A 26,362-nucleotide genomic window follows, 5' to 3' on the forward strand; every position below is an offset into this window, starting at 1 on the left:
TTTTTTTTTTTTTTTTTTTTTTGATTATTAATTGTAATAACAGCAACAACAATTCAGTTAGGCTGACAAACAAAATTGAATATAAAGGATGGAAATCAAATAGTTGCGATAATTTTTTATTGAGCATTTTAACATAAAATAATTGAAAATAAAATAATTGAAACCCATTATTTCAGAAAAAAACAAAGCTAAATTGTAAAAGTGATAAGCATAAATGTATCAAAATAATTTGTTTTATTCAGTACTATTTCAAAATTCTGGGAGTTTTAAAGAACAAAAAAAGGAACACGATTTACTGTCTACAATTAAAAATGAAATGCGTTCTAAGAACAAACAGCTAACAAGTAAAATATAAATACTTTTTTTCATCACATTGTTTCATTTAAAAAAAATTACTACAGCAACAATCAAACAACTTGATTTTGTCTTTATCTGTTCCTTGAGTTCATGCTGAGCATGTTGCGCCCCTGAAATGATGATGATCAATGTTAAATGACATAAAACCTGCCAACTAAAGAGATCATGTACATCATTTAGGGTTAAGGCATCAGAAGAACATTTGGAGAAAATGATCAAGTATTTGACATGTACACAAGCTACTGGACTCAATATTGCATCCAAGATGAGCCTAAAAGATTTGTTTGTTCACTACAATGTTGTGAGATTTTGTCTTTTAGTTTGCACCGTGTGTAGTGTCAATAGCAATAGCTACAAGGGCTTACACAGAGTGTGTACTGCTTACATAAACTGCACTGTAACAAGCATGGAAGCTCTCATTAGCATTTGTAAAGCAAAAAGCAATTACATCTATAAGGTTTACAAAAATAAAATGAAGAGCAGTCTTTCATTAATTGGTAATGTAGTTGAACTCAGTCTATATACCGGGTTTACATATAGACAATTTTAGCAGCCACTTAGGATAAAGCCACAAACTTATTTATCTACTTATATTTGCTATTATTTGGGTTTGAAATGAAGTATAAAAACTGTATAATAAACAATTTTTCTTAAAAGGAAAATAGCTAGATTAAGTGTTGAAGCATGGCATAAACCTATTTTTTTCTCAGGATTCAAAATAGTAACTTTTTTCAGTATTGGTACCTGGTATAAAAGCAACAATAAGTAAAGTAGCTACTTACCATGATACAAAAACCTTTAATTGCGTCTGATAAAACGTTACAGCTTTGTTCACACTGAAATAGATAGAGATACAATTTTAAAAACTTTAGTTGTTAGAGAAAATAAAAAAAAATGAAACTTGAGAATAGGAGTGGTAATCAAAATGATTGATTCTTGTATGGCGTATTATGAGCTTACAGCCAGACTTTATTGTATAACTTCAAACTAGCCTTATGTAGTTTAATTTCACTATCATTTACACATTCTACATGTCAACTTTTGATCAGTTTTGAGCACTTTGCAATTTGTAAAGACCTAATAATATTGATTATATTTTTCTAGGTCTATGTTGAATCAACAAATGTTAAAAAAACTGGTATTCAAAAGATGAATGTTGAAATAAATAGATATCAATTTGACAGAATGCAAAAACTTTGTCATAATAGAAATTTGATTATAATAATAAGGCTTTTCTTCGAGTCCGAAGATTAGCGAGGAATACAGTATTTCCCGTAGCTGCGCAGCCCCAGCTGTGACCTACATATTTTGCCACATCCAGGGCAAGCATAGAAATTTGATTATAACCATACTGATATAACAAAGCTTGATTTTTAAACAGCTACACAGAATTTTGTAATGAAAAGTACATTTATTTTTAAGCTTTTACTACAAATAGGATATTAAGTATTCATTCTACAGATAAGAATGTGGGATATTAAAAAGATACGACACAGTTTAAAAGAATTAGTACTGGTACCTTTTTCTTATTAGCACCAAAAGATTGCAAATCAGCCAGCCTTCGATCCAGGAAATCCCATGTATTTTGAAGATCAGTTGATTTGTCTTGAATCATATATATTTCAGTAGATTTGTAAACTCCAGCCACAGCTAATCTCTTGGTGTACCAATTGTACTACAAGGAAAATGCACCATGTTATTTAAAGAAAGAAAAGATCAACCTTTTGTTTTTAAAATGAAATCCTAATATTTCAATTTTGGCAATAAATATTCATGTGCCACTGGCCAAAAAACATTTGCATAGTAACCTCCTACAAAGGAAAGCCAAATTCCTGTAGATGAAGAAAATAGAGAAGTTGGGGCTGTCACCAAATACCATCACCAAGCAAACAAAGAGGTCACCAAATACCATCACAAAGAAAACAAAGAGGTTAAACCCCAAGGCAAGAAAAATAGAAGTGATCCAAGACTCAACTGCTGATGCAAACTAGGGTTTGACACCACAGAGTTTGGTAACACGTAGAACAAGAAGGAAAGGATGGGTCAGGACAGTGACTATGAAGATTGTTGGGTGATAGGTTGTAAGGTAATTACTATATGATACTTACATTATTTTTTTTACTTATTGTGTATGTATGCTGTAATTCCCAGTCAAAGTATTCAATACTTAAGTTAAAGAAAAAAAAACTTAAATTTTACACTTAGAGGTATTTTTTTCATTTTTAATACTCACATCTACAGATCTGTCACCAGCATAGTACCAAATGTCATCAGAGAGATTCAGCAAATTTTTCCAAGATTCAACAGCATTTTGTGGCAGGGCCTGTATAGCCATGGCCTAAAATGTAACATTTTAGTTTCAACATTTTGAATAGTGTCAAAAGCCAAAATAATGATAATTAAAAAGGTGAAGTTATTATTATTGTAAATAAGACAAAGTGCCCACACACACCTGAGGCCATTTCTCTATGTAGGGTAGAATGAGCCTAAGTCTGTATTCTATAGCATTACGAATTAATGGTTTTGTTGTAGGTTTTCTGAAAGAAAAAAAAGATACCTTTAAGCTCACTCATTTTTCATCTCAACAAGTCATTTTTATAAAACCCTTTTCATGTTTTTTTAATTCCTACGATTAGCTTTCACTTTCTTCATAGTCAAGTCTCAATTCACTCTTCAAAATCTCAAACACCAAATGTTAAAAAAAAAACAAGATTACAAAAGGTGTTTGTGCAATATATAAGAAATTATAGGATTAGTCTGTTTTGTTCTGGACAACTAGGACAATTTTATAATATACTTGTTATGCCAAAGAGTTTCTTGTTTTAAAATAATTTCTAAGGATGAAAATATATCAATTACTTTGTCAATAAATCAAAAGTCAATCAACAGCTCTTTCTCTGGCATACCTTATATCATTTCTTATAAAATACAGACATTACTTAAAAAAAGAATATGATTACGTCCTATGTGTGTCACTAAAAAAGCTTCACTGATTTTTCTACAATTACAGTAGCTACTTACTCTAAACCTTCAACCTTGGCCTTGGCAACTTCCTTCTCCAAAAACTCTTTTAATTGTGAATTACTTTTAACATAGAAATAGTTGATAAGTTCAGCACCACCTCTTGGAAACATCCCATGAGCCACTGGCGGCAAACCTTCATCCTTAGCTCCTGATAAAATAGTATGTTCACATTTTAATAAGATTAGATAAGTAAGGCTAACAAACAATTACTCAATATAAGTCAGTATTTTATTTTTAGATACATATATTTACAAGATCATAATTGTATTATGTATTATTATCCACCCTCCAACAAAAAATCATCACAAAACTACTATACTTCATGTTAGAGTGAGATATGTTTAAATAAACTTTTCTCTTTTAGAAATAGATTTAAATGTAAAGGTCATCTGTTTTCAATCATTTTTAAGTTACTTAGTTTTGAGATAACAATACAATCAAATTTATATAATTTAAAGCATTGTACTTCTATATTTGAAAAGAAATCAAGCTAACAAAATCTAACAACACATTGGATTTTTATTGTTACTCCCTTGATAAATACTGTTGTAAAGTTAAAGCAAGCAACTCAATGAAAGCTTAACTTTATTAACACCAGAACATTGCAACACAAGGTATGCGCATCTTCTTCACTATGTGGATAGTGGTGTGCAGGGCAGAGTTATAACAATATTTTATTAATATTAATAATTTTTGTTTAGATAACGGTACCAGTAGTTTGAAAGCTAAATCATAAGTTTTAACTACCCAACTACTTGTTTTTGCATTTACCATCTCTGACCCAATATCTGTTAAATCAATTTGACATCCTTTATTACTCAACTTTAAGCACTGGTATTTGAGCTGGTTAGACAACACATTAATAGAGGGCTGACCACAAAAGCCACTTAAATCTTCTACTACTTTTCTCCAAAACTTTAATTTTGTCGCAGGGAAAATTTCCTGCCTCCCCAATTTGGTATTTTAACTTTTCTTTTATTATCTCTAGATCAAAAAGTCCTGAAGATTGTTGATCATAAAGTAACTAACAATAGTACTTGCCAGCTTCAATGGCTTTCTGTGTCCAACCAAACTCATGAACATATTGAAGTGAAGCTTTTAGGATTCTTTGCTTGATGGCATGTTCATACTCTGCTTCATCCACTGTACTTTGAGATGTCTCTTGTTTCTTGAACTCTGTTTCAGTTTCAGTGTTCTTTCTGCATATAAATAAAAAAAGAAACCAAAAAAAAACACTTTAAAATACTATTTCATTTTTTCATTATTAATATTATTATTATTTAAAACATGTTTCAAATTGTATGACACTGCCAGGATGAGAATACAGAAAATCTATCGTAATACCCTTAGTGTTATTATTATTGTATCAATGTAAAAAGGTTTAAAATTGTTAACATAGTTCACTACAACAAAACCACATTTTTTTGTCTAATTTAACAGTGGCAAGGCAAAAAAACACTTTCAATAGCCTTTTTCACAAAATAAGTAGTTCTGTTAATCAAGCTAAATGAATATTAACAATATTTTCAAATTTAAAAGATAATTCTCTTGCAAACCAGTACAATTTCTCATATTGAATTCTGTACTGTTAGTTGTAAATTAGTTGCAAAGTAAGTTCTAGCTTAGGGCTCCCACTTGCTTGGGGACCCCCAAACTTAATTCCAGGGATACTTTGAATCATTTTGAAGAAAGAGCAAAGGAAATATTGCCTTATGTTGATTCTAAGGGGGACCCATGTCTCAAATAGCTTAGGACCTTTGCAAGTCTAAATCCTGTTAATAAGCTATTTAATTAGAAATAGAAACTTATCCCTCAACATTTTAGCAAGTCATTATAGTGATAGAGAAAAACAAGTGTGAGAACCTCTTGTCTCAAATACTGTTCAAACTGTTGGTCCGCAAAACTGGTCAAACATAAAACACATACAAGGAGCCTAAGATCTACAAAAAAAACATGTCCCTTAAATCTCATCTCTTAAATGAAGTTTAGACATAGTGTTCCAAAGGGCTGATTAAATTAATCAAACTTTACACTACTATTTGAGCTAGTGCACAAGTTTCAATGTCCTATATCAACGAGTACAGTTAAGGAACATCCATGTGGGAAAGGCACTAAATTGGAATGAGAAACTACAAAAATACCTCTCTGCTTGTGGGTCCTTTGACTGTTTGCCTTCACTGTTGTGTCTTCTTGTTGATGTTAAAAGTGTGCGACAAATGAGACATGAATTGTTTGAAGATCCTAAGTGAAAGAGTAACAGTGTTCTTGTGAAGAAAAGTTGAATTAGAGCATGTCAAAGTATTTTTACAGCAAATATCTACATATAAAGTTTTCAGTTACTTCTTTAACAAATGTGTGAATATTTTAGACATGCAAGAAATTTATTGGACACAAAGCTGTTGTTGTCACTCAATATGCTGTTTTTTTTTTAAATCTTTATATAGATTGCATTTAGTGATTTGATTGTAAAACTGTGCTGCCATCTAGTTAATTAAAAATATATAGTTAGTTAATTAAAAATATATAGTTAAGTTTTTTATTTGCTTATGTTTAGCAAATGAAAAAAAAATCAACCTATTATTTTAATTATAAAATCCCATATAAACATATATTCTATTAGAAAAAACAACAACAACACTAATGATTGTTGCAATGAAGGCTAAAAATATCAAATTATTTTGTTTAGACAAATATTTTATATTATTTATTGCTAATTCCCCTAAGTGATTTCTTTGATTTGGTCCAATAAACGTATTGTGCCTTTTTCTTTAGTAGAATCAACTCATCTTCAATATTGTTTCTGGTAAGCAATGCAATATTTACAAGGTGTACATTTTAAGAGGACCACCTAAATTGTATTCATTTACTAATAATCCATGCATATAGTTAGATTGTGCAGACAGGTAGTGCAAGCAAAGTCGAGATCTCACAGCCATAAAAACATGTAGAGTTCAAAGTGGTTTAAATTGTAACACCCTACAGCTGTCACAGATGAACAGTATCCATGTAAAGCAAAAGAATTCCATTTACGATGGGTGGGGCATGTACTCTATATGCCTGACAATCGCTTCACAAACGACTTCTTTATGGGTAGCTGTGTACAGGAAAGCCTTCTCAGGGGGTCAATACAAGCATTACAAATACACCCTTAAAGAGTGTGAGTTTAACATTCATGGCTGGGAAAGGATAACTCTTGTAAGCTCATCATTGTGGGAAGCTGGGAGTGTCAAGAGTTTTGAGAAATGAGGGAATTAGAACGGCCATCATGACAGAATGTAGATCTAAAACAAATGCCTGAGAAAAAAAGCAGGCATGACTGCAAGAGACCTAAGCTATCAATGCCATGTACATGGCCAGTTTTTTAAAAGCAAGGATTGGACTCCATAACCAACTTCGAGTTCACAGAAAATATGTGCTCATATTCTACTACGAAGGAGAATATATATATATTGTGAAGTTCCAAATGTTTTCATAACACTGGTCACACAGAAGAAAATATCTTGGGTACCATGTTCTAGAATATTCTGTTACCGAAATTGGACATTAGCAGACTAAGGTTTGTTAAACCTCTCTGTTTGTGTTTTTATTTAGGTTACAGGTATAGCCATCATGAAAACAGCTTTAAAAAAAAGGGGCGCAGGGGTGTCAGATTGTAGCATAAATTATGTAATTCTTTACCAACAAATTTTTTTTAGATTACTGATATCAAGTATTATATGATTAGTTGATTGAAGAACATAATAATACATAACTTTTTATTTAAGAACAAAACAAAATACATTATTGCGGTAAGATAAAGTTTTTTTTTACACTGCATACTTCATTAACTCTTGGAAGATTTTTTTTAGAGCACTTTCATTCTTGATAATTGTTATCAAATTATATGCTGTATCAGTTGTCGTTCTTATGTTTACATGTGCTTGTAACTCATCCGTAAGAATGTGTTCACGAAATGTGTGTTGTGTAGTCATTCAGCGTATTAAAGCCATACTAAGCGGACATGATTTTCAACTCTGTTATCATTATGTTCATAACAATAATCTAAAAACTGAGACTTTAATTCTTTTTCCAGTTTTTCTTATTATATCAAGCCTGTCATTTCATGCTCAAGTGATATTTGAGAAGAGAGCCCTTTTAATATCTAATATGTTAGTGGCTGCTAATGTAATAATTTTTATTCGGTCATAAAGTCATTTCCCTGTGTTAGCAAGTTTAATGTGGATAAATGATATAATATTAGTGATTTGACAATACACTAAGGTGTCTATTTATGTGTATAGTGTACCAGATACATAACATGCATCTTTTATTGCTATAATAATTATTATTCATTTTCTTTATGTGTGAATTTTGCACAATTTTTTCTAAAATTTGTTAGTACCTAAGTATTTCTAGCATTTTGTAATACACAGGTTTTGGTTTTCATGTCTTGTAATTTCAGGCTTAAGTAAAATATATATGTCAAACATATTTAGGTTTCAAGTTAATTACAGTTATTTGTTCATTTTGAAAACAAAAAAATTCATTTCATTTAACTAGCAAAACAATATGCCATGATGGGATACAAGATTATCATGTAGGAAATGAAACATTATTTTTTTTCCCATTAATTCAGTTGTATTACACAATGCTTGAATCAAAATATTTTAAAGTTAGGTGTTCTAAAGAGTTTTTGTTGCTTCAAAATGAATTGCAAATGTCTAAACTCGACCTAATTAAAATAATAACACAAAAAAATGATGTTAAAACCAACACTATTGACACTTTTATAATTTTTAATTCATTTTAACAAAAATATTTCAAAACAAAACAAAATAATTTTAAATACAATTTCTAAGTAAAACAGAAAATAGAGAAATGCTCTAAGAGATATAAGTTCATTTGAAATTCAAGTTTTCTGTTGTTGATCAATGAGTTCAGACACTCGACAAAGAAGACTTTGCATCACCTCATGAGTGTTTAATGCTTTTCCTATTAATTCTAGTTTTTCATGTCTGTTCATAGAAGGCAGAGTCATCCCTCCAACTACAACTGAAACATCAGTGTCTTTGTTGGTGTTACGATCAGAATTTTTCTCATCCATTGTGCTAGTCAGTTCCAGCTGGTAGTGGGCTTTGCTAAGGTCAAGGCCCAGCCTTAATGGGGACAGGAAGTCCTTATCAATAAACAAGAGGGCATCCCAAAAGCCAGTCAAATTTGAAACTTTGGGATCAGCGATAGCCAGGAAGCGCAGCAGATTTAAGCAAGATATAATTTGATCTGAATGTTCAAGCATATCTGTGGTTTCCTTGTCTTGCAACACAAAAGCCAACTTCAATATTTTATGAAGTCTTTTCCCAGCAAAATAATTTTCAGTGACATCACTTTGTGCCTCTTTGTTCTTCAGCTTACGCACTTGCTCAGCAATGTCATTTTTCAAGAGAGTGATTGTGTACCCCTTCAAACCTGAGTGAGAATTGGTCAAGAGGATAGTCATGTAGATCTGATAACGACCAGCTTCATTGAACAGGCTGATGAACAAAGGGTACATTTTTGTCGCTAGGCCTCTGTGATCTCTTACGGGGCAGTTGATCATAATGTTTATTACATCATTTAAAACACTCATAAACAATGGGTTGTCCAGATGTTCTGCAGTGTAAGAGTTTTTCTGCACTAAACTGACTAGCCTGTCACACAGCAGGAGGCCTTTAAAGTTAATGGGGTAGTTGGTGTTCTGTATCAAGAGACTAATCATATCTAGATGATGTTCTAGCATGTAGTCATGTCTATAGATAAATGGTAATTTCTCTACACCAAGATGCTCAACATGTATGAGATACACAAGGCAAGCTGCAGCCAAGGAACTGACATTCATTTTAAAATCCCACACTTCACAAATATCTGTGACATCTGCCTCTGGTGGCAAATGGCTATTTTCTCTTTCAGCTTTTTTTGACTGAAGCTTGGAATTTTGTATAAACCTGTGAAAGTCTGTTTCTGTTCTACACAATAACCTCATGGCATGTTCAGCACACAGTCGACTGTCTGATTTAACTTTGTCTTTTTGAGGATCATAAGTCAAGATGAGATAACATAGAGGTTGATCAAAAACACTTATAAGATGTTTTTTTAGCACTAATGATTCTGATGAACGCAGTGAGCCAATATCTATTTTCTCAACAAAAGGCTCCAAAAAGTCCAAGTAAGCCTGCAAATTATCAACTAGACGCACCACAATTTTATCCATGTGAAAAACTTTAATTTCCTCACCTTCAAGCTGAACATTTTCAGGGAGCGGCAGAGATTTAATGTGAGAAGAAACAGTCCCTAAAGTAATGTCCAGGGAATGAAAAAGTTTGGCTGACATTCTCAAAATGGTGGTCTGGACAAGGGGAAGAAATGATTTAAATTTTGTGTAGTCGATGAAGTTATCAATCTGTTCAAGCAATGCCAGCAATGTCTCCTTTGGGTTGCCAACCTTGATTATATAGACAAGGCAGCGAATACAAACATCGAAAAAACCTGGATCATTTTCATTCATTTCTGTAGTTATACATGATCCCAAATTTAAGATCATCTCCCAGAATATGCTATCCTCCTTAAGTTTATGTTCAAGGATGTAGGTCTTCAAGCTCTTTGAGTCTCTCTGTTGAATGCACTCAATAATTTGTGCAAGAAGTTTCTCTGGATCTTCAATTTTTTCTATAATTGGAGGCTCCAAGCCAGCATTTTCAGGAGCCCACATTTTTCTGTTTTACAGTGAATTAATATTCTTGATTCTTTTTTTAACTCAGAAAGCACCTGAGGAAAATAAAGAGAAAAAAATTATATGAGAGATACAAATTTAAATTACATTCTAAGTATAACATTATTTTAAAAAGTACAATATATTTCAATAAAGTACATATTTTCCAGTATTTAGCTCTACTGTTTAGCAAAACAACCACTTTAAATGAAAACAAAAAACAGGGGAGAGTAGGTTAATTTACAAAAATTCAGTGTTAAAACGTATAATATCTGCTTTTTAAGATAAATGCTAAAGTTTAATTGTATCATTGACTTAAAAACAACTGTAAGCTCAAGCCTCATCAAATCAAATTATTATATCTAAGAAACAACAGTAATAGCTCCATTAATATGAGCAGATAATGTAACACATAATGATAAAACTAGAGAGAATTTGCACAATAAATACATTGCATCAGAATTCTTAGACAAAGATCCTGCTTAAGTTAAACCAAGACATGGAAAACTAAGTAAAAAAAAAATTATCACCAGAAATCAATATTATTTTTTTTTTTTTAAACTGAGCAAAATCTGATTAAGAAAATTATAGACCAGTTTCACATTACACATAATATTTATCAATATCATAATCAATGTTTTTTTAACTTCACAACAACATGGCTTTAAGAACTTTACATCATATAAATTCAAGTTTATGTAATAAGTTCATTTGATGATTTTTCAAAAATTAAGATTATAAGAAGAAATAGATTCCATTCTATCAGACTCTTCAAAGGGCATTTAACAAAGTTCCACACATACATTTACCTTGAAAATAGTTTAAATACTTTGACATTCCTGGTCCATTACAACAATAGATCCGGAATTTTCTAACAGGAAGAGAGCTAACTGACATCATAAATGGCTCTTAACCAGCCCCAATAACTGTTTTATAGGCATACTAAGAAACTAGAGTTGAAAATCTTGTCTGAATAGTATGGCTCTGATATACTGAATGAGTCAACAACTATCTCTAGCATTTAGTGAATACATTCTCACGATGAGCTACAAACACACAAACATCTACACATACAATTAATCAATCTCTTCACAGATATATCTTAACTACATATCTTATTCATGATAAACCAGAGACAGATTAAAAGCCTTGGTGTTAAAAAATTGTGAAACTTTTTCACATACGAATTAAATAATTAAGAAATCAAACTTCAATGCATTCGGGTTTATTGGAGAAATTCTGACAGATCAAACAAGAACATTATTTAATGTAGTAAAACCAATGTTAGAATATGCCTTCACTGTTTTGGGATCTCTCAACTCACTGAAAATACACTAGAACAGACCCAAAATAAAGCTGTGAGGTTTATCACAACTGAATATTCACATTTAACTTAAGCAAAAATCATTAACTCTAGGAACAGCTCAGGGCAGATGACTATAATATATTTAAAATAAATAGTAATTTATAAAACACTGAACTATTTATTAATCAAAAGTAGAAAAACATTTACCTAAAACTCAAAAAGAAACAAAGACATTACTTATGCTAGGACAAATTTGTATTTGCTATTACAATATGGTTTCAATGATTAAGAAGACTTTAAATCTCTTATTATTATGAACAACTAGATTAAAACATGGAAGATAATATTCATTTTATAGGAAGGTCTATAAAAGAAAAACAATAAAGAAATGATTAAGCAACTGTATCAATTAGACCCAGCAGTTCTACTTTAATAAATGTATTGTGACTAAATGTATTTCCCTTTTTTCAGCTTTTATTAAAACCATTGCTATTTTCTTAGATAAACTGAATATTTTATGTGTAATTAATTAGTAGTGTAATGACTAAATAAATAGTAAGACGCATAGAAGTTGGGTTTAATTGAGTATTTCCTTAATGACGTGACTACGTTTTAAATGTTAAAGGTACGAATGGAAATAGGTTAGAGATGAATAACGGACGAGAGACGAAGAGACTGACGGTAGTGAATCTTGAGCTTTCTTTAGCTAAAAATGTGTTGTTGTATTTAAAAAGGGTGGATTATTTTATTCTATTGTTTCTTCTGTTCGAGATTGCTAATTTAAGATAACTCAAGAAGTAAACAGATTGTACAACATCTCCATCAATCAATCACCCAACAGAATATAATAATAAATTTAATATATAAAGCACTAGAAACATTGGGATTGAAAGATATATTAATAATAAACATTAAAATACAAGAAAAGTCATAATTTTTCTTCACATTGAAAAAGGTGCCGGTACCCGGTACACCATACTGGTGCGTAAAATCACAAAAAAAGCACTGTATGTATATATATATATATATATATATATATATATATATATATATATATATATATATATATATATATATATATATATATATATATATATATATATATATATATATATATATATATTCAAATGTGGATCTGTAGTAATTGTTATCTAATTATAAATTTGAAATAGGATTTATTCCCAGCATGAATATACATTCGTTCAAAAGTGAATGTGCATAATAATAGAATGAAAACAAAAGGAGGGAAAAAAAAGGCAGGAATATTTCAATCTCCATAATCTAGTATTACTTCTGTACAGCAAAATGGGGAAAAATTATTTTTTTTTTTTTTGCGTGAAACTACATTTATTTTTATCTATTAAAATATATACCTAGCAAATAATAAAATAAAATAATAATAAAATAAATATTTTAATTTCAATAAGGTTGCCGAATTATTTTTATAATAATAAAACTCAGTACCCTAAGCCCAACATTTTTTTTTATATGTCTCTAACTTAACTGATTATTAGAATATTGGCAACAGTATAATTCTTTTTAACATTTTCATAATAATAAGGCTGAGATTCTATAAAAAGAGAATTTTATAAATAATTAAACTTACCTTAATTCGGTGTAATATCTAAAATAGCTTGGATTAAAAACAAGCGGGAGAAAAATGAAGAGACCAAGCTCCTCTTAAAAATGAAACATCGATCTTGTGTCCATTGTATGTGATCACAACCTAAGCCAATCAAGATCACTCCATACACAGTGTAAAGTGTTGATTTAAAATACCACACTCAGGCTTTATTTAAGCGCCTATGTATTCAATGTCTATTTATATTATAGAAGTATTCCTTTTTGTTGGTGACCAGTCATTTCATCCCCTGGTCAAAGAAAAGGACTGTTTCACAGAAAATGTGAGACCCCTTGTGCTGAGAGACAGTTCTTCCGGGAATGTGACACCCTCACTTCAAAGCGAAACAGAAAACAACGCTGAGAACTCTATTCTGAATCCTCCTGCTAACCAATCAACCGAGTCAATCTTATCTGGGGAAGTGGACTTGCTTGAAGCCCCGACCATCGAGTCGCCAAGTAACTTTGTTGGTACTGATAGTACCAATCCAACCTGCCGATACAACCTAAGAAAAAGAAAATCAAAACCCATCTACAGGGTTTAACAGTTTGCTATCAACCAGTATTGCAGATTCTATGTGTTTAGATGTTTGTTTTATTCATCATTGTATTTTGCTTTGACTATCTGTTGTTGTGTTATATGTATAAAATTTAAACGTGGGGTGAATGTCATGAATTTGTTTATTCGATTGTCGCCCCTAGTGTTTGTTTACATTTGTTAGACTGGGTACTAACCATATTTCGTGTTGTGATTTTTACTATGTGTGTAGTTGTTTGTCATTCAGTGTAATAAAGCTTTAGATGTAACATGCTTTTTGTTATGTTAAAGTACGACAGTTAATTTGAAATTTTGAAACCTGATGCACAACATTATGAAGAACTTATTCTGAAAATTCTTAAAGACATTGGACTGGACTTTGATCTGTTCAGAGGTCAAACCTATGAAAACGCAGCCACAAAGAGTGGCTGCCTGTCTGGCCTGCAGAAACGTCTCTTAGACATAAATCCCAAGGCAACATTTCTGAACTGTGATTTATCACTCTCTGAACCTGGCAGCTCTTCATTCTGCTGAGATAAATACAACAATTGTTACCTTTTTTTTTAACTGTACATGAATTGTTCAACTTTTTTTTCAATTCACCCCAGAGATGTGCCGAACTGAAAGTTCAGCTGGAGCCTGGAGTTTTAAAAAGAAGAGTAATACAAGGTGGTCCGCAAGAGAAGAAGCTATGTCAGCAGTTTCCTTGCATCTCGACAAAATCATCAAGCTGTTGGAGAAACTTTCTGAATCAAAAACTGAAAGAATTGACACTAGAAGCAGTGCACAGAATCTTCTTCATGCAAAGGAAAATTATGAATGTTTTGTTATCTGGAATTGTTGTCAGAATCTCCTGCACTCAATTAATATAGTTCAGAAGAAACTACAAACGTTTGAATTGCACATAAGGAAGCTGCTGAAAAAATTAAAACCTGTTCATGCTTTCTGCAAAATGATGAGAAACGGACGAAACTGATCACCCAATCCATCGAAAAGCAAAAGAAGGTAGTGAATGCAATGGAGTTTTTGTAATCAAAATAACCAGAAGAAAGAAAAGACTTGATGGGGAGTTAAGTTCTGATGTAGTACTGTCAATAGCACTGCAATTCAAATGTGTTGCGACAGAAGTGCTGGACAGACTTCATATGGAGATAAAGGACAGATTCCAAAGGCTGGAAAACAATGTGCACACCTTTGGGTTTCTTCTTGACAAGAACCAAGACACCTCTTGGAGTCTATGGATGATGACACACTTATGAAAAACTCTTACTTTTTCCTTATTAATGAAATACAGGCAAATCGCTTGTAAGTTAAATGATACGCATGAGCACTTTTCATCAACATACCTGTGCCACTATCACCAACCGACATCCAACATATATCTAAGAAGCTGGCTTCATAAGGTAATGATGTATGCTCAAACCTTGCAACCACCATTTGAATAAGTCTGCTAACTCAGGCCACTTCCATACATAGCATCATGTGATAGATCGTTCTCAAAGCTCAAGTTAATCAAAAACTATCTCAGGAGCACAATGACGCAAGAAAGGCTTAGCATGGCTTTGATGTCAGTGGAGTCACAATATACTAGACAGTATCGATGTAGATGATGTTATAGATTATGTCTTTGCTGCACAGAAAGCAAGACGTGAAGCAATATGAAAATTGAGATTTGTCACTTGTGCATCATTTCATTTTTTTCGCCCATAAATAACGGCATTATATTAATTAATAATTATTCATTAAAGATTCTTAATGATTATAAATTTCTTTTTAATTTTACTGATACTGATATACTGTACTGTAGTATGTGTACCAATTTGAATGTCTAGTACAGGGTATAAATATATTTATTAAGTACACATACTATCCTATACATTATTATCTCATTTCATATTCATAATGTCGAATGTCAAAATGCAATTATGAATAAGAGGTCAATCCCCTGCCAGTGCCACCCTCCAATACCTTTATTCTAATTACTAAATTACTTATAAATTATATATTTTATAATTATACTTTACATTTTACATTATGATTATTATAATTAGACTAGATCTAGATTAGATCTAGATCTAGTAGCTAAAAGTAAGAGTAAGAACTAAAGAAGAGTCGTAGTAGTACTACTACTACACTACTAGCTAGACTCAAGTCTAAGAGTTTAGTTACAAGACTCTAAAATGTAGTCCTAGGACCTAGAGTTACAGTTACAGGCTAGGGCTAGACTGCGGCTAGACTGCCGCTAGACTAGAGTACTAGAGACACTAGACTTCAGTGACTTCACTAGCTAGAGAGTAGTGAGTAGAGATCTACGCCTCTGGCCCTGAAACACAGTTACCGTTACACCGACTGTAGATCTAAGTTAGGGCTGTAGGCCTATTTGTGACAGTCACACTGTGTCTACATCTATCTAAATCTAGATCTACTTACCGCCCAAAAGTTGAGATGAAAAAACCTTTACGATATTGCGAGTTACGAAACACACGGCCATTTTTTCTATCTAGAGTCGATCACTGCCCTATATCTACAGGCTAAAAATCTAGATATATATCATTACCCATATAAATTATAGATCTATCTACTACTCTGTTGTCAAGAAAAAAATTCTAGATCTAGAATCTATATATCTAGATCTAGATTTCTATTTTGTAAACTCATATTTTTTCATTTATTATAGATTTCTAAATTATTTTGAAACATTAAAAATAACGAGAGATTTTGTTATAATTTCTATGTTTGTCATCTCGTTATCATCTAGTCTATTTTTAGCAAATAATGTTGATAGTGCGAGACTATTATTTTTAACACTGAACTTGCATTGTTTGAAAATGGCGATCTACGAGATATTTTCGCATCCGGAGTTACGGCGTTATAAGACGTCAATTATATCTAAAGCAACGCTTTTAATGTTTCTAATTCTTATAATAACATTCATTCCACCATTGATTATTGTTTACAGAAGCTATGGTTAGTAAAGTCGTTAAATAAAGTTGTATATGGCTTGTCAAGCTTGTGGAGTGTATGTTTTTCGGACTGGTCGTCATGATCATGAAACCATGTCCATGGGCATGATCAACTTCAAGGTCCAGAGTTCTAACTGGGCTCGCTATGCTGGTATACCCTGCCTTCTGCAGGAGATTTGGGATATGACGTGAGAATCTTCATTCCTGAAGAAACATCTAAAACAAACAAATAAAGAACTTACTTTTAAATAGTGCCATTCTGTGTTTTTAATATCTGAACAAGTTTTATCATGCTTGCTTTTGTGTTGTTAGCTGTATTTGACTAAAAAAAATTCATTGATATGTTTTTTTTAAATAGATCTAGATACTTTAATTATTGATCATATTTACTCACTATCTTTACAAAATACCTAGATTCTATCTAGCCTGTAAATTGTAAATAAAGATCATGTTCAACTCAAATAATAAGTTTAAATTTAAGTTCAAAAGGTTAAGATTTAATATAGTTGACTCTTGATAGTCTGACACTTGGTAATCATGCTCACTCAGTAATTTAACATGTGCCTATTATATGTTACATTAATGTAGAATTAAATTATGAAATAAATAATTTAAAAGTACAGTTACATGTGAATCCTGAAATTGAATGTTTTGTATTTTTGTCTTAGAATGTTTATTTATACCCTTGAAAGTCTGAGAATATCCTAATAAATAACACAGTAATGTAGAATTTTCTTGAAATATACAGTAAAATTCTTTGATGTACAGCTAACCTTTGGTAATCCAATGTTTTCTGTAATCAGACACCCCTCCAATCCCATAATCCTCAGATTATCAAGAGTCAACTGTAATGAACCAACAGATTTTTGTTTTTTTATGTGCCCTAGAAAGCATTTGGTAAAGTTAAGCATCAGAAATCATTCTTGAAAACACAAATATATTATCTTGGTATTTCTTTTCTACTTTATCCCTTAATTAAAGATTTTCAAATAGGAAGAGATCAAAATGTCAATCAAAACAATTTTTAGACTCAAGTGGGCTTAAAGTACTTTTGTAAAGCACATCTTTCAGCTTTTGTGAGAGCTCTCCATCCAACTAAAAAACATAAGAGGACTAGAATTTATTACACATCTTCAAAATGAATAAATTTAGAGAAACTCCAGGACTAGAATTGCAGTGAAATGCATATGCAAAAAACATAATAAATAATCAATGAAAGTACTATATTTAAAAATAAAATAGTTGTTCTATTAGATATCAATCAACCTAGAAAATCAATCATTTTGGACAATTTAAATATCTCATTAATATAATATAACTATATAACTCCTATTCAGACCTTGTGATCTATGCAGCATCTGTTTTTAATCTCAATGGCTAACAAGGGTGTCATTTGGCCAGCCTTCACTATTCCCCAAGTAATGTCAGGTACCAATTAAGTTGTGTGAACTCAGGAGCACCCTAAAAAACCCAAAATTCAAAACCAAGAGATCTTGATTTGGAAGCCAATTGCTTTACCACTCAGCCACCACCCTCAACAATAGCGTAGAACTAGATCAATACATTGGGCTGAACTAAATGATTGTTTTTTGTTGTTTTTGTTTATGATGAATCTCTTTAAATAAGTATTTAAGATAGATGTTTCTATCACATGCCCTAAGTTTTAGATAAAAAGTTTATCACCACATATATTGTTTGAATTTGGTCAGTCACTTAGTACAATATTATTCATATTGTTAAATTTTATAACAGGATTTTGGTTAAGAGAAGCCACCTACAGAGAGCAACCAAATGTAGCATTTAAAAAAGAATTTATTTTGCAAGTTGATCTTCAGAGTGGCAGTCCGGCTGTATATAGTACCTTCCAACAATATAATCAGCTCATGCAGTCTTATCTCCGGATTCCTCTAGTTAAAGTAAGTCAATTTAGAAAAATTATTGTTTTAAATTTTCATTCTTTAATTAATAGTCGTCACTTTTAATTTGCTTGGTTTCTAGTTAAAGATGGATAATCCTAAGTTTTTTAAGATTTCATGGGTATCTGACATTTCATGTTCATGGGTTGTACAATTAGACAACATAGCACTCTTCTAAAGAGTTGATCACATGGACAGGTAAAAAAAATCTCATTAAATTTTGTCTTCTTATACTCCTCAGATCAGCAGGTCCAACCTACTTAAAAAATTTGAATTTAAACCTTTCTTTAGTGACATATTTCATACCTGTCTCATATAACTGAATTTTAAACATTTATATTTGATTCACACTATTTCTTACTAAATTTGAACTACTCTCCTTATTTTTTTTAGACATGTGGTCCACTTTTATATGGTAAAACTTACTATAAATTGCATTCTAGATCTAATAATATTACTAATCATTAAATTATTAGTGAATCTAGTCTGTGACTGTCTTTTTGTTTTCAATTGACAATTGAGGTGTAGGTAAATATATTTTATCAATAGTTGCATTGTACAGGGTCTGTTGAACGAATCTAACCTGAAAATCTTTATGAAGGAAACTGGATTAAAAGACAAGATATAGTTGCTTCTTAGTCATTCATAAAAGGCTTGCCTGAATATATATATGCAAAGTGTTATAATGATGTTTCTATTTATTAATAATTTTTCCCAGAAAAGAAATAATAATATTACCTAGAACTATTAACAAACATCCTTTAAACTCAAGGCACTTTACCCTTTTATAACAGACATACGACAGGACTAAAATTATGTGCATGCATGGAATATTGTTCAACTTACAATTAAAAAATGAAAATGTGTCAAGTACTTGTCCTTCTTCTGTTATTAATTATTTATCTGTGTTGATTGGATCAGCTAGTCAAGATATTTTTTTTCTTTTATCGTTTCTAAAAATGCAAATTCTATATTTATATATTAAATGAATTAGAATGGTATTACGTTTTGGAATACTTTATTTAAAAATATTCATGTGTGTTAATATTTGTATTATTTGTTATTAATATTTAATTATTAAAACATATTTATAAAAAAAATATTTTAATATAACCAGGCCAGAGAAGATGACACCAATGGAGATGGTAAATATGATGTCCTGAATCTAGATCTGGAAGTACCAATGAATGTTGATGATGAAGTTGTTGGAGTAAAACTTCTTCTTTTCTTTTATTATAAACTAAGAGTAAGGTTACAGAATATTTTTTATATCATACTAAAAAAAATTAATTCACCATTAATTTTATATAGACCTTCTACCAGGATATGGATATCAAGATTCTTAAGTTGCCCAACAGCACATTATTTTGGTTCAATAAATTACCATAAAAGTAGTTTTATAATGTTATAACCTATATATCTTTAGCTAGTACATTGTGATCTATCTAGCCTTCAACCTAAGTATGACATTATATTCTAACATTCTGTTAGGGGAAGGGGTCATTATTTATACATGCCTCTAATTCCAAAATCCAAGTTCTAAAATATTTGAAATCCTCTGAAAATGATGATCTTGATATTTTTGTCTGCTTTATCACAGAAATTCTCACAATTTCATATGGAGTCACTTGCATACATAGAGTATGTCTCCCCAATTCCTGGTGCCAGCCTTCACATCTTTGGTGATTTGAGACTGAGGCAGAAACAATTGCTCGGCCATAAAGGCACTGATATTAGGTTTAATGTAAGTTATTGAATTAAATAAGTTCATTAATCATCATCCTAGAAAATTACATTAGCTGTGCATGGAAACGCTATATAAAAAACTAGTAAATAATTGCAAATAAACATAATTGAAAAAAAAAAGCTATTTCAATTTAAAAAACAACAATCACAAGATAGTGTATATTCCAAAATATCCAATGCAAATAATCTTATTCTGGTTATCAGTGCTCTGATTTTTTAGCATTTTCTGTTTCCATTTATTTTATTTTTTTTTACATTTCTTAAAATCTCCTGAATAACTAAATTGGTATGATCTTATTTCAGTCCAGTTTGGTTAACCCTGCTAGTCCATATACTGATTCATACTCTTTAGCAACAATATTTAAAAACTACACTTCAAGAAATGGTAAGTAAACATTTTAGAATGTAAACAATGAATTTTCTTTACTGTCAATGACTCTCCATTACAACTCCTAAGTTTGCCCACCTATCCTATCATTCTGACCAACACTTTGAAATGTAAAAAAATCCAGTATTTTTTCAAAGAGGAAATTGAAAAGAGTTGTGATTCTAACTAAAAGAATTGAATTATTTTCTGTGGCCTATGGCTTTCAAGAGTTGCCTGTTCCCAGCAATATGACCTAGGTCTTTTACTTATCCTGATTTCAATAATTGGTTCAAAAGGGGCATGAATTAGTCCTACCAGGTGCCATATAGATTTAAAACATTTTTATATGTTAACACACATTTTAATCTTATTAACAATTTAGTAGTAAGTCTTTTCTTTCTAAGATTGTTTAACATTCTGCTAGAGCTGAACTGCTGTGAACTTTGTTTTGCTAAAGAAACATATTTAAAAAATGTATAATGAAACCAAATATACATTAGACAAATATCCAACAGGCAAAAAAATCAATTGACCAAATGGAGTTTCAATGTAATAATTGTTTTAATTTAAGATCAGGTTTTTCCCTATTCCCTAACCCCCCTTTTTTTTTAATGCAAAATGTGCTTGTGCATGAAAAGAAAAAAATTAACATTAAACAATCGATTTGTGAAATTTTGTTCTTTGAAAAGTTGTTTTCTCTTCCGTCACACCTAACTTTCTCTATGTTAATCATTTTTCTTTTTTTTTCTTTTTGTGTTAAGTAACCACAGTTTTACAAGATGCAAATAAAATTTGGACATCAGGAAGAGGATCTACCAACCCATTTAAAATCTCAGCAGTTATCAATTATCCAGAAGAAGTAATCTCGTATCCTTTATTTTGTACTCGAATCTTATTAATTTTAGTTATAAGCAGTGATGCGAATTTCCCGATAATTTTTGGGTTCCCGAAAATTTCTTCTGATCCATTTTTTCTAACAAAAATATCTTAAATTTTCACTGACATTTTTTTGAAAAATAAAACAACTTCCTAATTTATTTTTTTTTTCAAATTTTTTTTTATGAAAAAAAAAAAATGATTGTATTATTTTTCCATTTTCTGAAGAATGCAAAATAAGATCTGATTTGTTTTTAACATGCCCTCATCCGATATTAGTCTATTGACAGTTAAATTTCTTTTTTTTTAAATCTCGTTTTATCTAGATCTAGACCCTAGTCCTAAAAGTCTAGATCTAGAGTGATTTGAATCAGTCTAGATATATCTAGATAAGATGTCTTGATATAGATTCTTTAATTTGAATACTTTTTGATATAAATCACATCTAGATTATCTTTTTCATTTTGATTAAAAATTGATATTTTTCTTTCTTCTCATCTCATCTCTGCCTTGACTTTCGTCATAGGGTTGCTGTAACAGTTCATGTAACTGAATTCTTCCACTTTTCCCTGTAGCAGCAATTCTTAACAAGATATCAAGAGAATCCATTCCATTCTTTTATATTATCCAGCCAGCTTTTTTGTTTTGGATGACCCTTTCTTTGTGCTCCCTCCACTGTACATGTCTTACAATATGACCAAACCAGCTTAGTTTTTGAGACAGGTATGAAATATGTCACTAAAGAAGGGGTTAAATTCTAATTTTTTAAGTAGTTTTCGTCTCTTAACAGTGTTGAGGAGTTCTTCCTATTTGCCAGCCAGAGTGTTGACTTGTAAAAGTACAAACTCATTTGTCTTCTTTTCCTGATATCTGATACCCAGCATTTTTCTGTAGGTCATATTTATAACATGCATTCCTAGGGGATAATCAATATTCACATTAGACTTTCATGCAGTTGCAAATGAAAGTCTTCAAAAGAATTTACTATTTAAAGACACTTGTTAAACATAAAGATAAATTGATGCATCTGCCAATGTTCCTGAAAATATATCACACATCACTTACATTCATCAATGAACAGAGAATAATTAATAATTTGGTTTCAATGGCTAATAGCTAAAGATGATTGTGGTTCTGTTATAGTCATTGAAGCCTTAATAAGTTTGTTGTAAATTTGGGTTGTGTGCTATAGTGTAGTCCAGTGTTTCCCAAACGTTTTCCTTAATAGAACATTTGGCAGACTATGAGTATTTTTTGTTAGAAAAAAATGGATCAGAAGAAATTTTCGGGAAGCCAAAACTTTTTGGAAAATTCCAAAAGAAAAATCTTATTCTGGAATAAATGTAACCTAACAAAACTACACCAACCTGCATTAAACTTTCAACAAACATTCTTATTAGAAAAAGACATTAACCAACCAGTCGATGACCTCTGGAATTTCATTAGAAACCATCTTAAAAGCATTATAGAAAATCATATACCAACTAAATACACATCAAACAAAATAAATAAATGCTGGTTTAATAATAGACTAAAGAAGCTTTGTAAACAGAAGGAAAACCTATATAGAAAATTTAAAGAAACTAAGGCAGAAAGAGTTTACAAAAAGTATATAAAAATTAAACACCTTACCCAAAAAGTAAGCAGACAGCTGCAGAGTGAATACAAAAACAATGTAGTATCTAAAGATAACAACAAAAACCTTTGGTCATACATTAAGTCTAAGAAAATGGAAACAACAGGCATAGCGCCATTAAAAGATGAACATAACATAATACATAATGATAATGAAACTAAAGCAAACATCCTAAACAAATACTTTGCATTAGGCGTCTCAGCCCCAGGAGACAAAGACATATTACTTAATTTGAAACAAGTAGACAACATAGAAGATATAGTAGTACAAGAAAATGGAATCCAAAAACTATTAGCCAACACCAAACCAAATAAAGCATCTCGACCTGATGGTATTCCAGCTAGATTACTCAAAGAACTAAGCAATGAGCTAGCCCCAGTGTTCAAAATACTCTTTCAGGCATCGCTTAACCAGGGCAGAGTACCAAAGGACTGGAAAGAAGCTAATGTCACCCCCCTATTTAAAAAAGGAGAAAAATCTGACCCAGGAAACTGCAGACCAGTATCACTTACCAGCATCACATGTAAAATCCTTGAACACATAATATGTAGCAACATCATAAACCACTTAGACAAACATAATGTCCTCACCCCATACCAACATGGCTTTAGGAAATAAAGATCATGTGAAACACAATAGGACTAATTGATGATTTTTCAAAAGGTTTAGATAATAGTGAACAAATAGATGCTATCTTACTAGATTTTTCCAAGGCTTTTGACAAAGTTCATCATTAATGGTCCATTGCATCAGTGGATTAAAGATTTTCTGATAGGGAGAGAACAAACTGTAATATAAATGGCTCTAAATCAACACCAATAACAGTAAACTCAGGCGTACCTCAAGGAACAGTCTTAGGTCCACTACTATTTTTAATTTACATAAATGATTTACCAAATTGCATTAGTTCAGGAAAAAAAGTCAGATTATTCACAGACGATTGCATAATATATAGAACAATAAAAACAACACAAGATACAGAAATTTTACAAAGAGAATTAGATGAATTACAGAAATGGGAATCAAATTGGAGCATGTCTTTCCACCCAGAAAAATGTCAGTTATTAAGAGTAACAAAAAAACCAAAACAAAAAAATTCCACTTATCTTATTCATGGTAAACCAGTAACACAGACTAAAAATGCAAAATACCTAGGTGTTATAATAAATGAATCCCCATATTGATAAAGCTATCAAAAAAACAAACAAAGCATTAGAGTTTATTAAAAGAAATTTCTATAAATCAAATAAGAACATAAAACTAAAATGTTATTTAACCTTGGTTAGGCCAATAATAGAATATGCATCTGCCGTTTGGGACCCCTCAACTCAATAAAACATAAGGAAACTAGAACAGACACAAAATAGAGCAGTGAGAGTCATAACAAACGAATATTTACATTTGACTAGAGTAACACCTTTAGTAAAATCACTAAATTTAGAAAGCCTTCAGGACAGAAGACTCAAAAGTAAAGTAGCAATTATACATAAAACACTGAACCATAATCTTCAAATACAAAAACAAAATTTAATAAAATACTCAGAAAGACACAAAGATAAAGGCACGTTCCTCATCCCATATGCTAGGACAAATTTGTACAAATGCTCCTTCTTCCCTAGTTCTATTAGAGCATGTAATGGGTTGCTTGAGCTAGCCAGGAAAACCAGTGACCTGGCAGAATTTAAGTCATTGGTTAACATGCATGACTGAATGCATGACGCGTAGGACGTAATCATCTTCTTTTTTTTAAGTAACGTCTGTATTATATAAGATTATATATAAGATAAGAACACTTGACTTTTTTTTTTATAGAGATTAATTTATGTGGTAGCCTACTAGTTAATTATTCTAGTAATTTGTGCAACACCTATTCAGGTCTCATGGAAACCTTAGCATGCCATGAAACACAGTTTGGGAAACACTGGTTTAGTCATAACAGAAATATTCAAACATCAATATTCATTACTTAACTAAAACATGCAGATATACTCCAGGATTCTGGAACCTCATCAAATGGGGATGGGTGCAGTATGTCTCTGTGCTTTTGATATTTCTATACATTTTCAACAAAGTCAAAGTATTCATATTTCAGCACCAGCTAGTTCCCACAATTGTTGAGAGCTCCTTAACCATGCAGAATGGACGCAAAGATAAAGTTATGTAGATTGCTTACTCTTTTTGTGTAAGTGTGTGATATTTGTAAGTGAAATCAAAAGGAGTACAGACCTCAAGTATGACTGAAAATTTATCTTTAAAATATGTCATGTTTGAATGATTCGAATGTGTTGATTGTTTGGTGTAACAAAAAAAAAGTATTTACTTTACAACAGACTTTTCAGTTCCTAATGTCATAATAAATATTATTTACATTTTCATTACAAAAAACTATTAATATATATTATATAATTTAGTAAAACATTCCAACTAACAAGTGCCTTTAATTAATTAGCAAGGTTTGTATAACTAGGATTTGGTTCAAGTGCTGGACAACAACGAGAGAGATTACTTTTTACTTTTTTTTTGTTTTTATCCAACTTTTTGTCATTTCATATGAATTTATAGGACATATAATTTGATGCACTTTGATGAATACCATCATGGATAAATGAGGACTACTTTTGTAGGTTTATTATTATTATTATTTTTTTATGAAAGTTTATTTCACATTTGCTAAATCTCAATTTGCCTACATGGTTGTGATAGCATATCAAGGTAATATTTTTAATATTTTTGTTCTTCCTTCAACAAATTACCATTACCTAGAATATTTGTATATAATATTGTACATGTTTTTTTCAAGGATATTAAAATGATAGATTTTCTCCGTCCTTTTATGAATAATTTTCATTAATTTTTTTTTCCATTATTAAAACATGTCATAATATTTTTAAATGTCTTTTAAATGATTGCATAAATCATTGTACTTGTATAGATTGTTTATACTGTAACACATAGAGATTCAGTGATATTTGTTAAAATTATGTTACATTTACTTCACAAACTTTGTATCTTTTTTAAGTGTGGTACATTAAAAGTGGCTACACAAAATATAAGGCCATTTTTGTTTTTGTTTTGTCACCAAACAGTTTTAATAATTTGTTAATGTGTTAAGTTTAATAATCTCACACACAGTTTATAAAAATGTTAAATGTTCTTGGGAGGCGAGGTGGCTGAGTGGTAAAGCACTAGACTTCTGAACCAGAGGTCCCAGATTGGAATCCTGGTGAAGACTGATTTTTTATTTGGGAATTTTAGGGCGCTTCTGAGTACACTCAGTTCTAATGTGTAC

General features: G+C 31.0%; 2 protein-coding genes across 2 annotated transcripts; one reads left to right on the plus strand and one right to left on the minus strand.

The window, feature by feature from the left end:
- Positions 1-102: 102 nt before the first annotated feature.
- LOC106070533 (glomulin-like) lies at positions 103-16,091 on the minus strand. The gene is made up of 10 exons (XM_056034364.1): positions 16,000-16,091; positions 8,275-10,161; positions 5,523-5,622; positions 4,423-4,580; positions 3,379-3,529; positions 2,810-2,894; positions 2,591-2,695; positions 1,877-2,032; positions 1,140-1,193; positions 103-467 (listed from the first exon to the last, which is right to left on the minus strand). The coding sequence occupies exons 2-10, from the start codon at positions 10,103-10,105 to the stop codon at positions 429-431; spliced, it is 2,679 nt and encodes an 892-aa protein (XP_055890339.1). The 5' UTR covers positions 10,106-10,161; positions 16,000-16,091; the 3' UTR covers positions 103-428.
- A 276-nt stretch (positions 16,092-16,367) lies between these two features.
- Positions 16,368-26,126, plus strand: LOC106075234 (transmembrane protein 231-like). Its single transcript, XM_013236178.2, has 7 exons — positions 16,368-16,536; positions 18,285-18,448; positions 19,566-19,694; positions 20,049-20,192; positions 20,498-20,579; positions 21,323-21,428; positions 25,057-26,126. The coding sequence occupies exons 1-7, from the start codon at positions 16,398-16,400 to the stop codon at positions 25,235-25,237; spliced, it is 945 nt and encodes a 314-aa protein (XP_013091632.2). The 5' UTR covers positions 16,368-16,397; the 3' UTR covers positions 25,238-26,126.
- Positions 26,127-26,362: the final 236 nt, after the last annotated feature.

The sequence above is a fragment of the Biomphalaria glabrata genome, chromosome 7, assembly GCF_947242115.1.
Source record: "Biomphalaria glabrata chromosome 7, xgBioGlab47.1, whole genome shotgun sequence".
In the NCBI taxonomy this organism is placed as follows: Eukaryota; Metazoa; Mollusca; class Gastropoda; family Planorbidae; genus Biomphalaria; species Biomphalaria glabrata.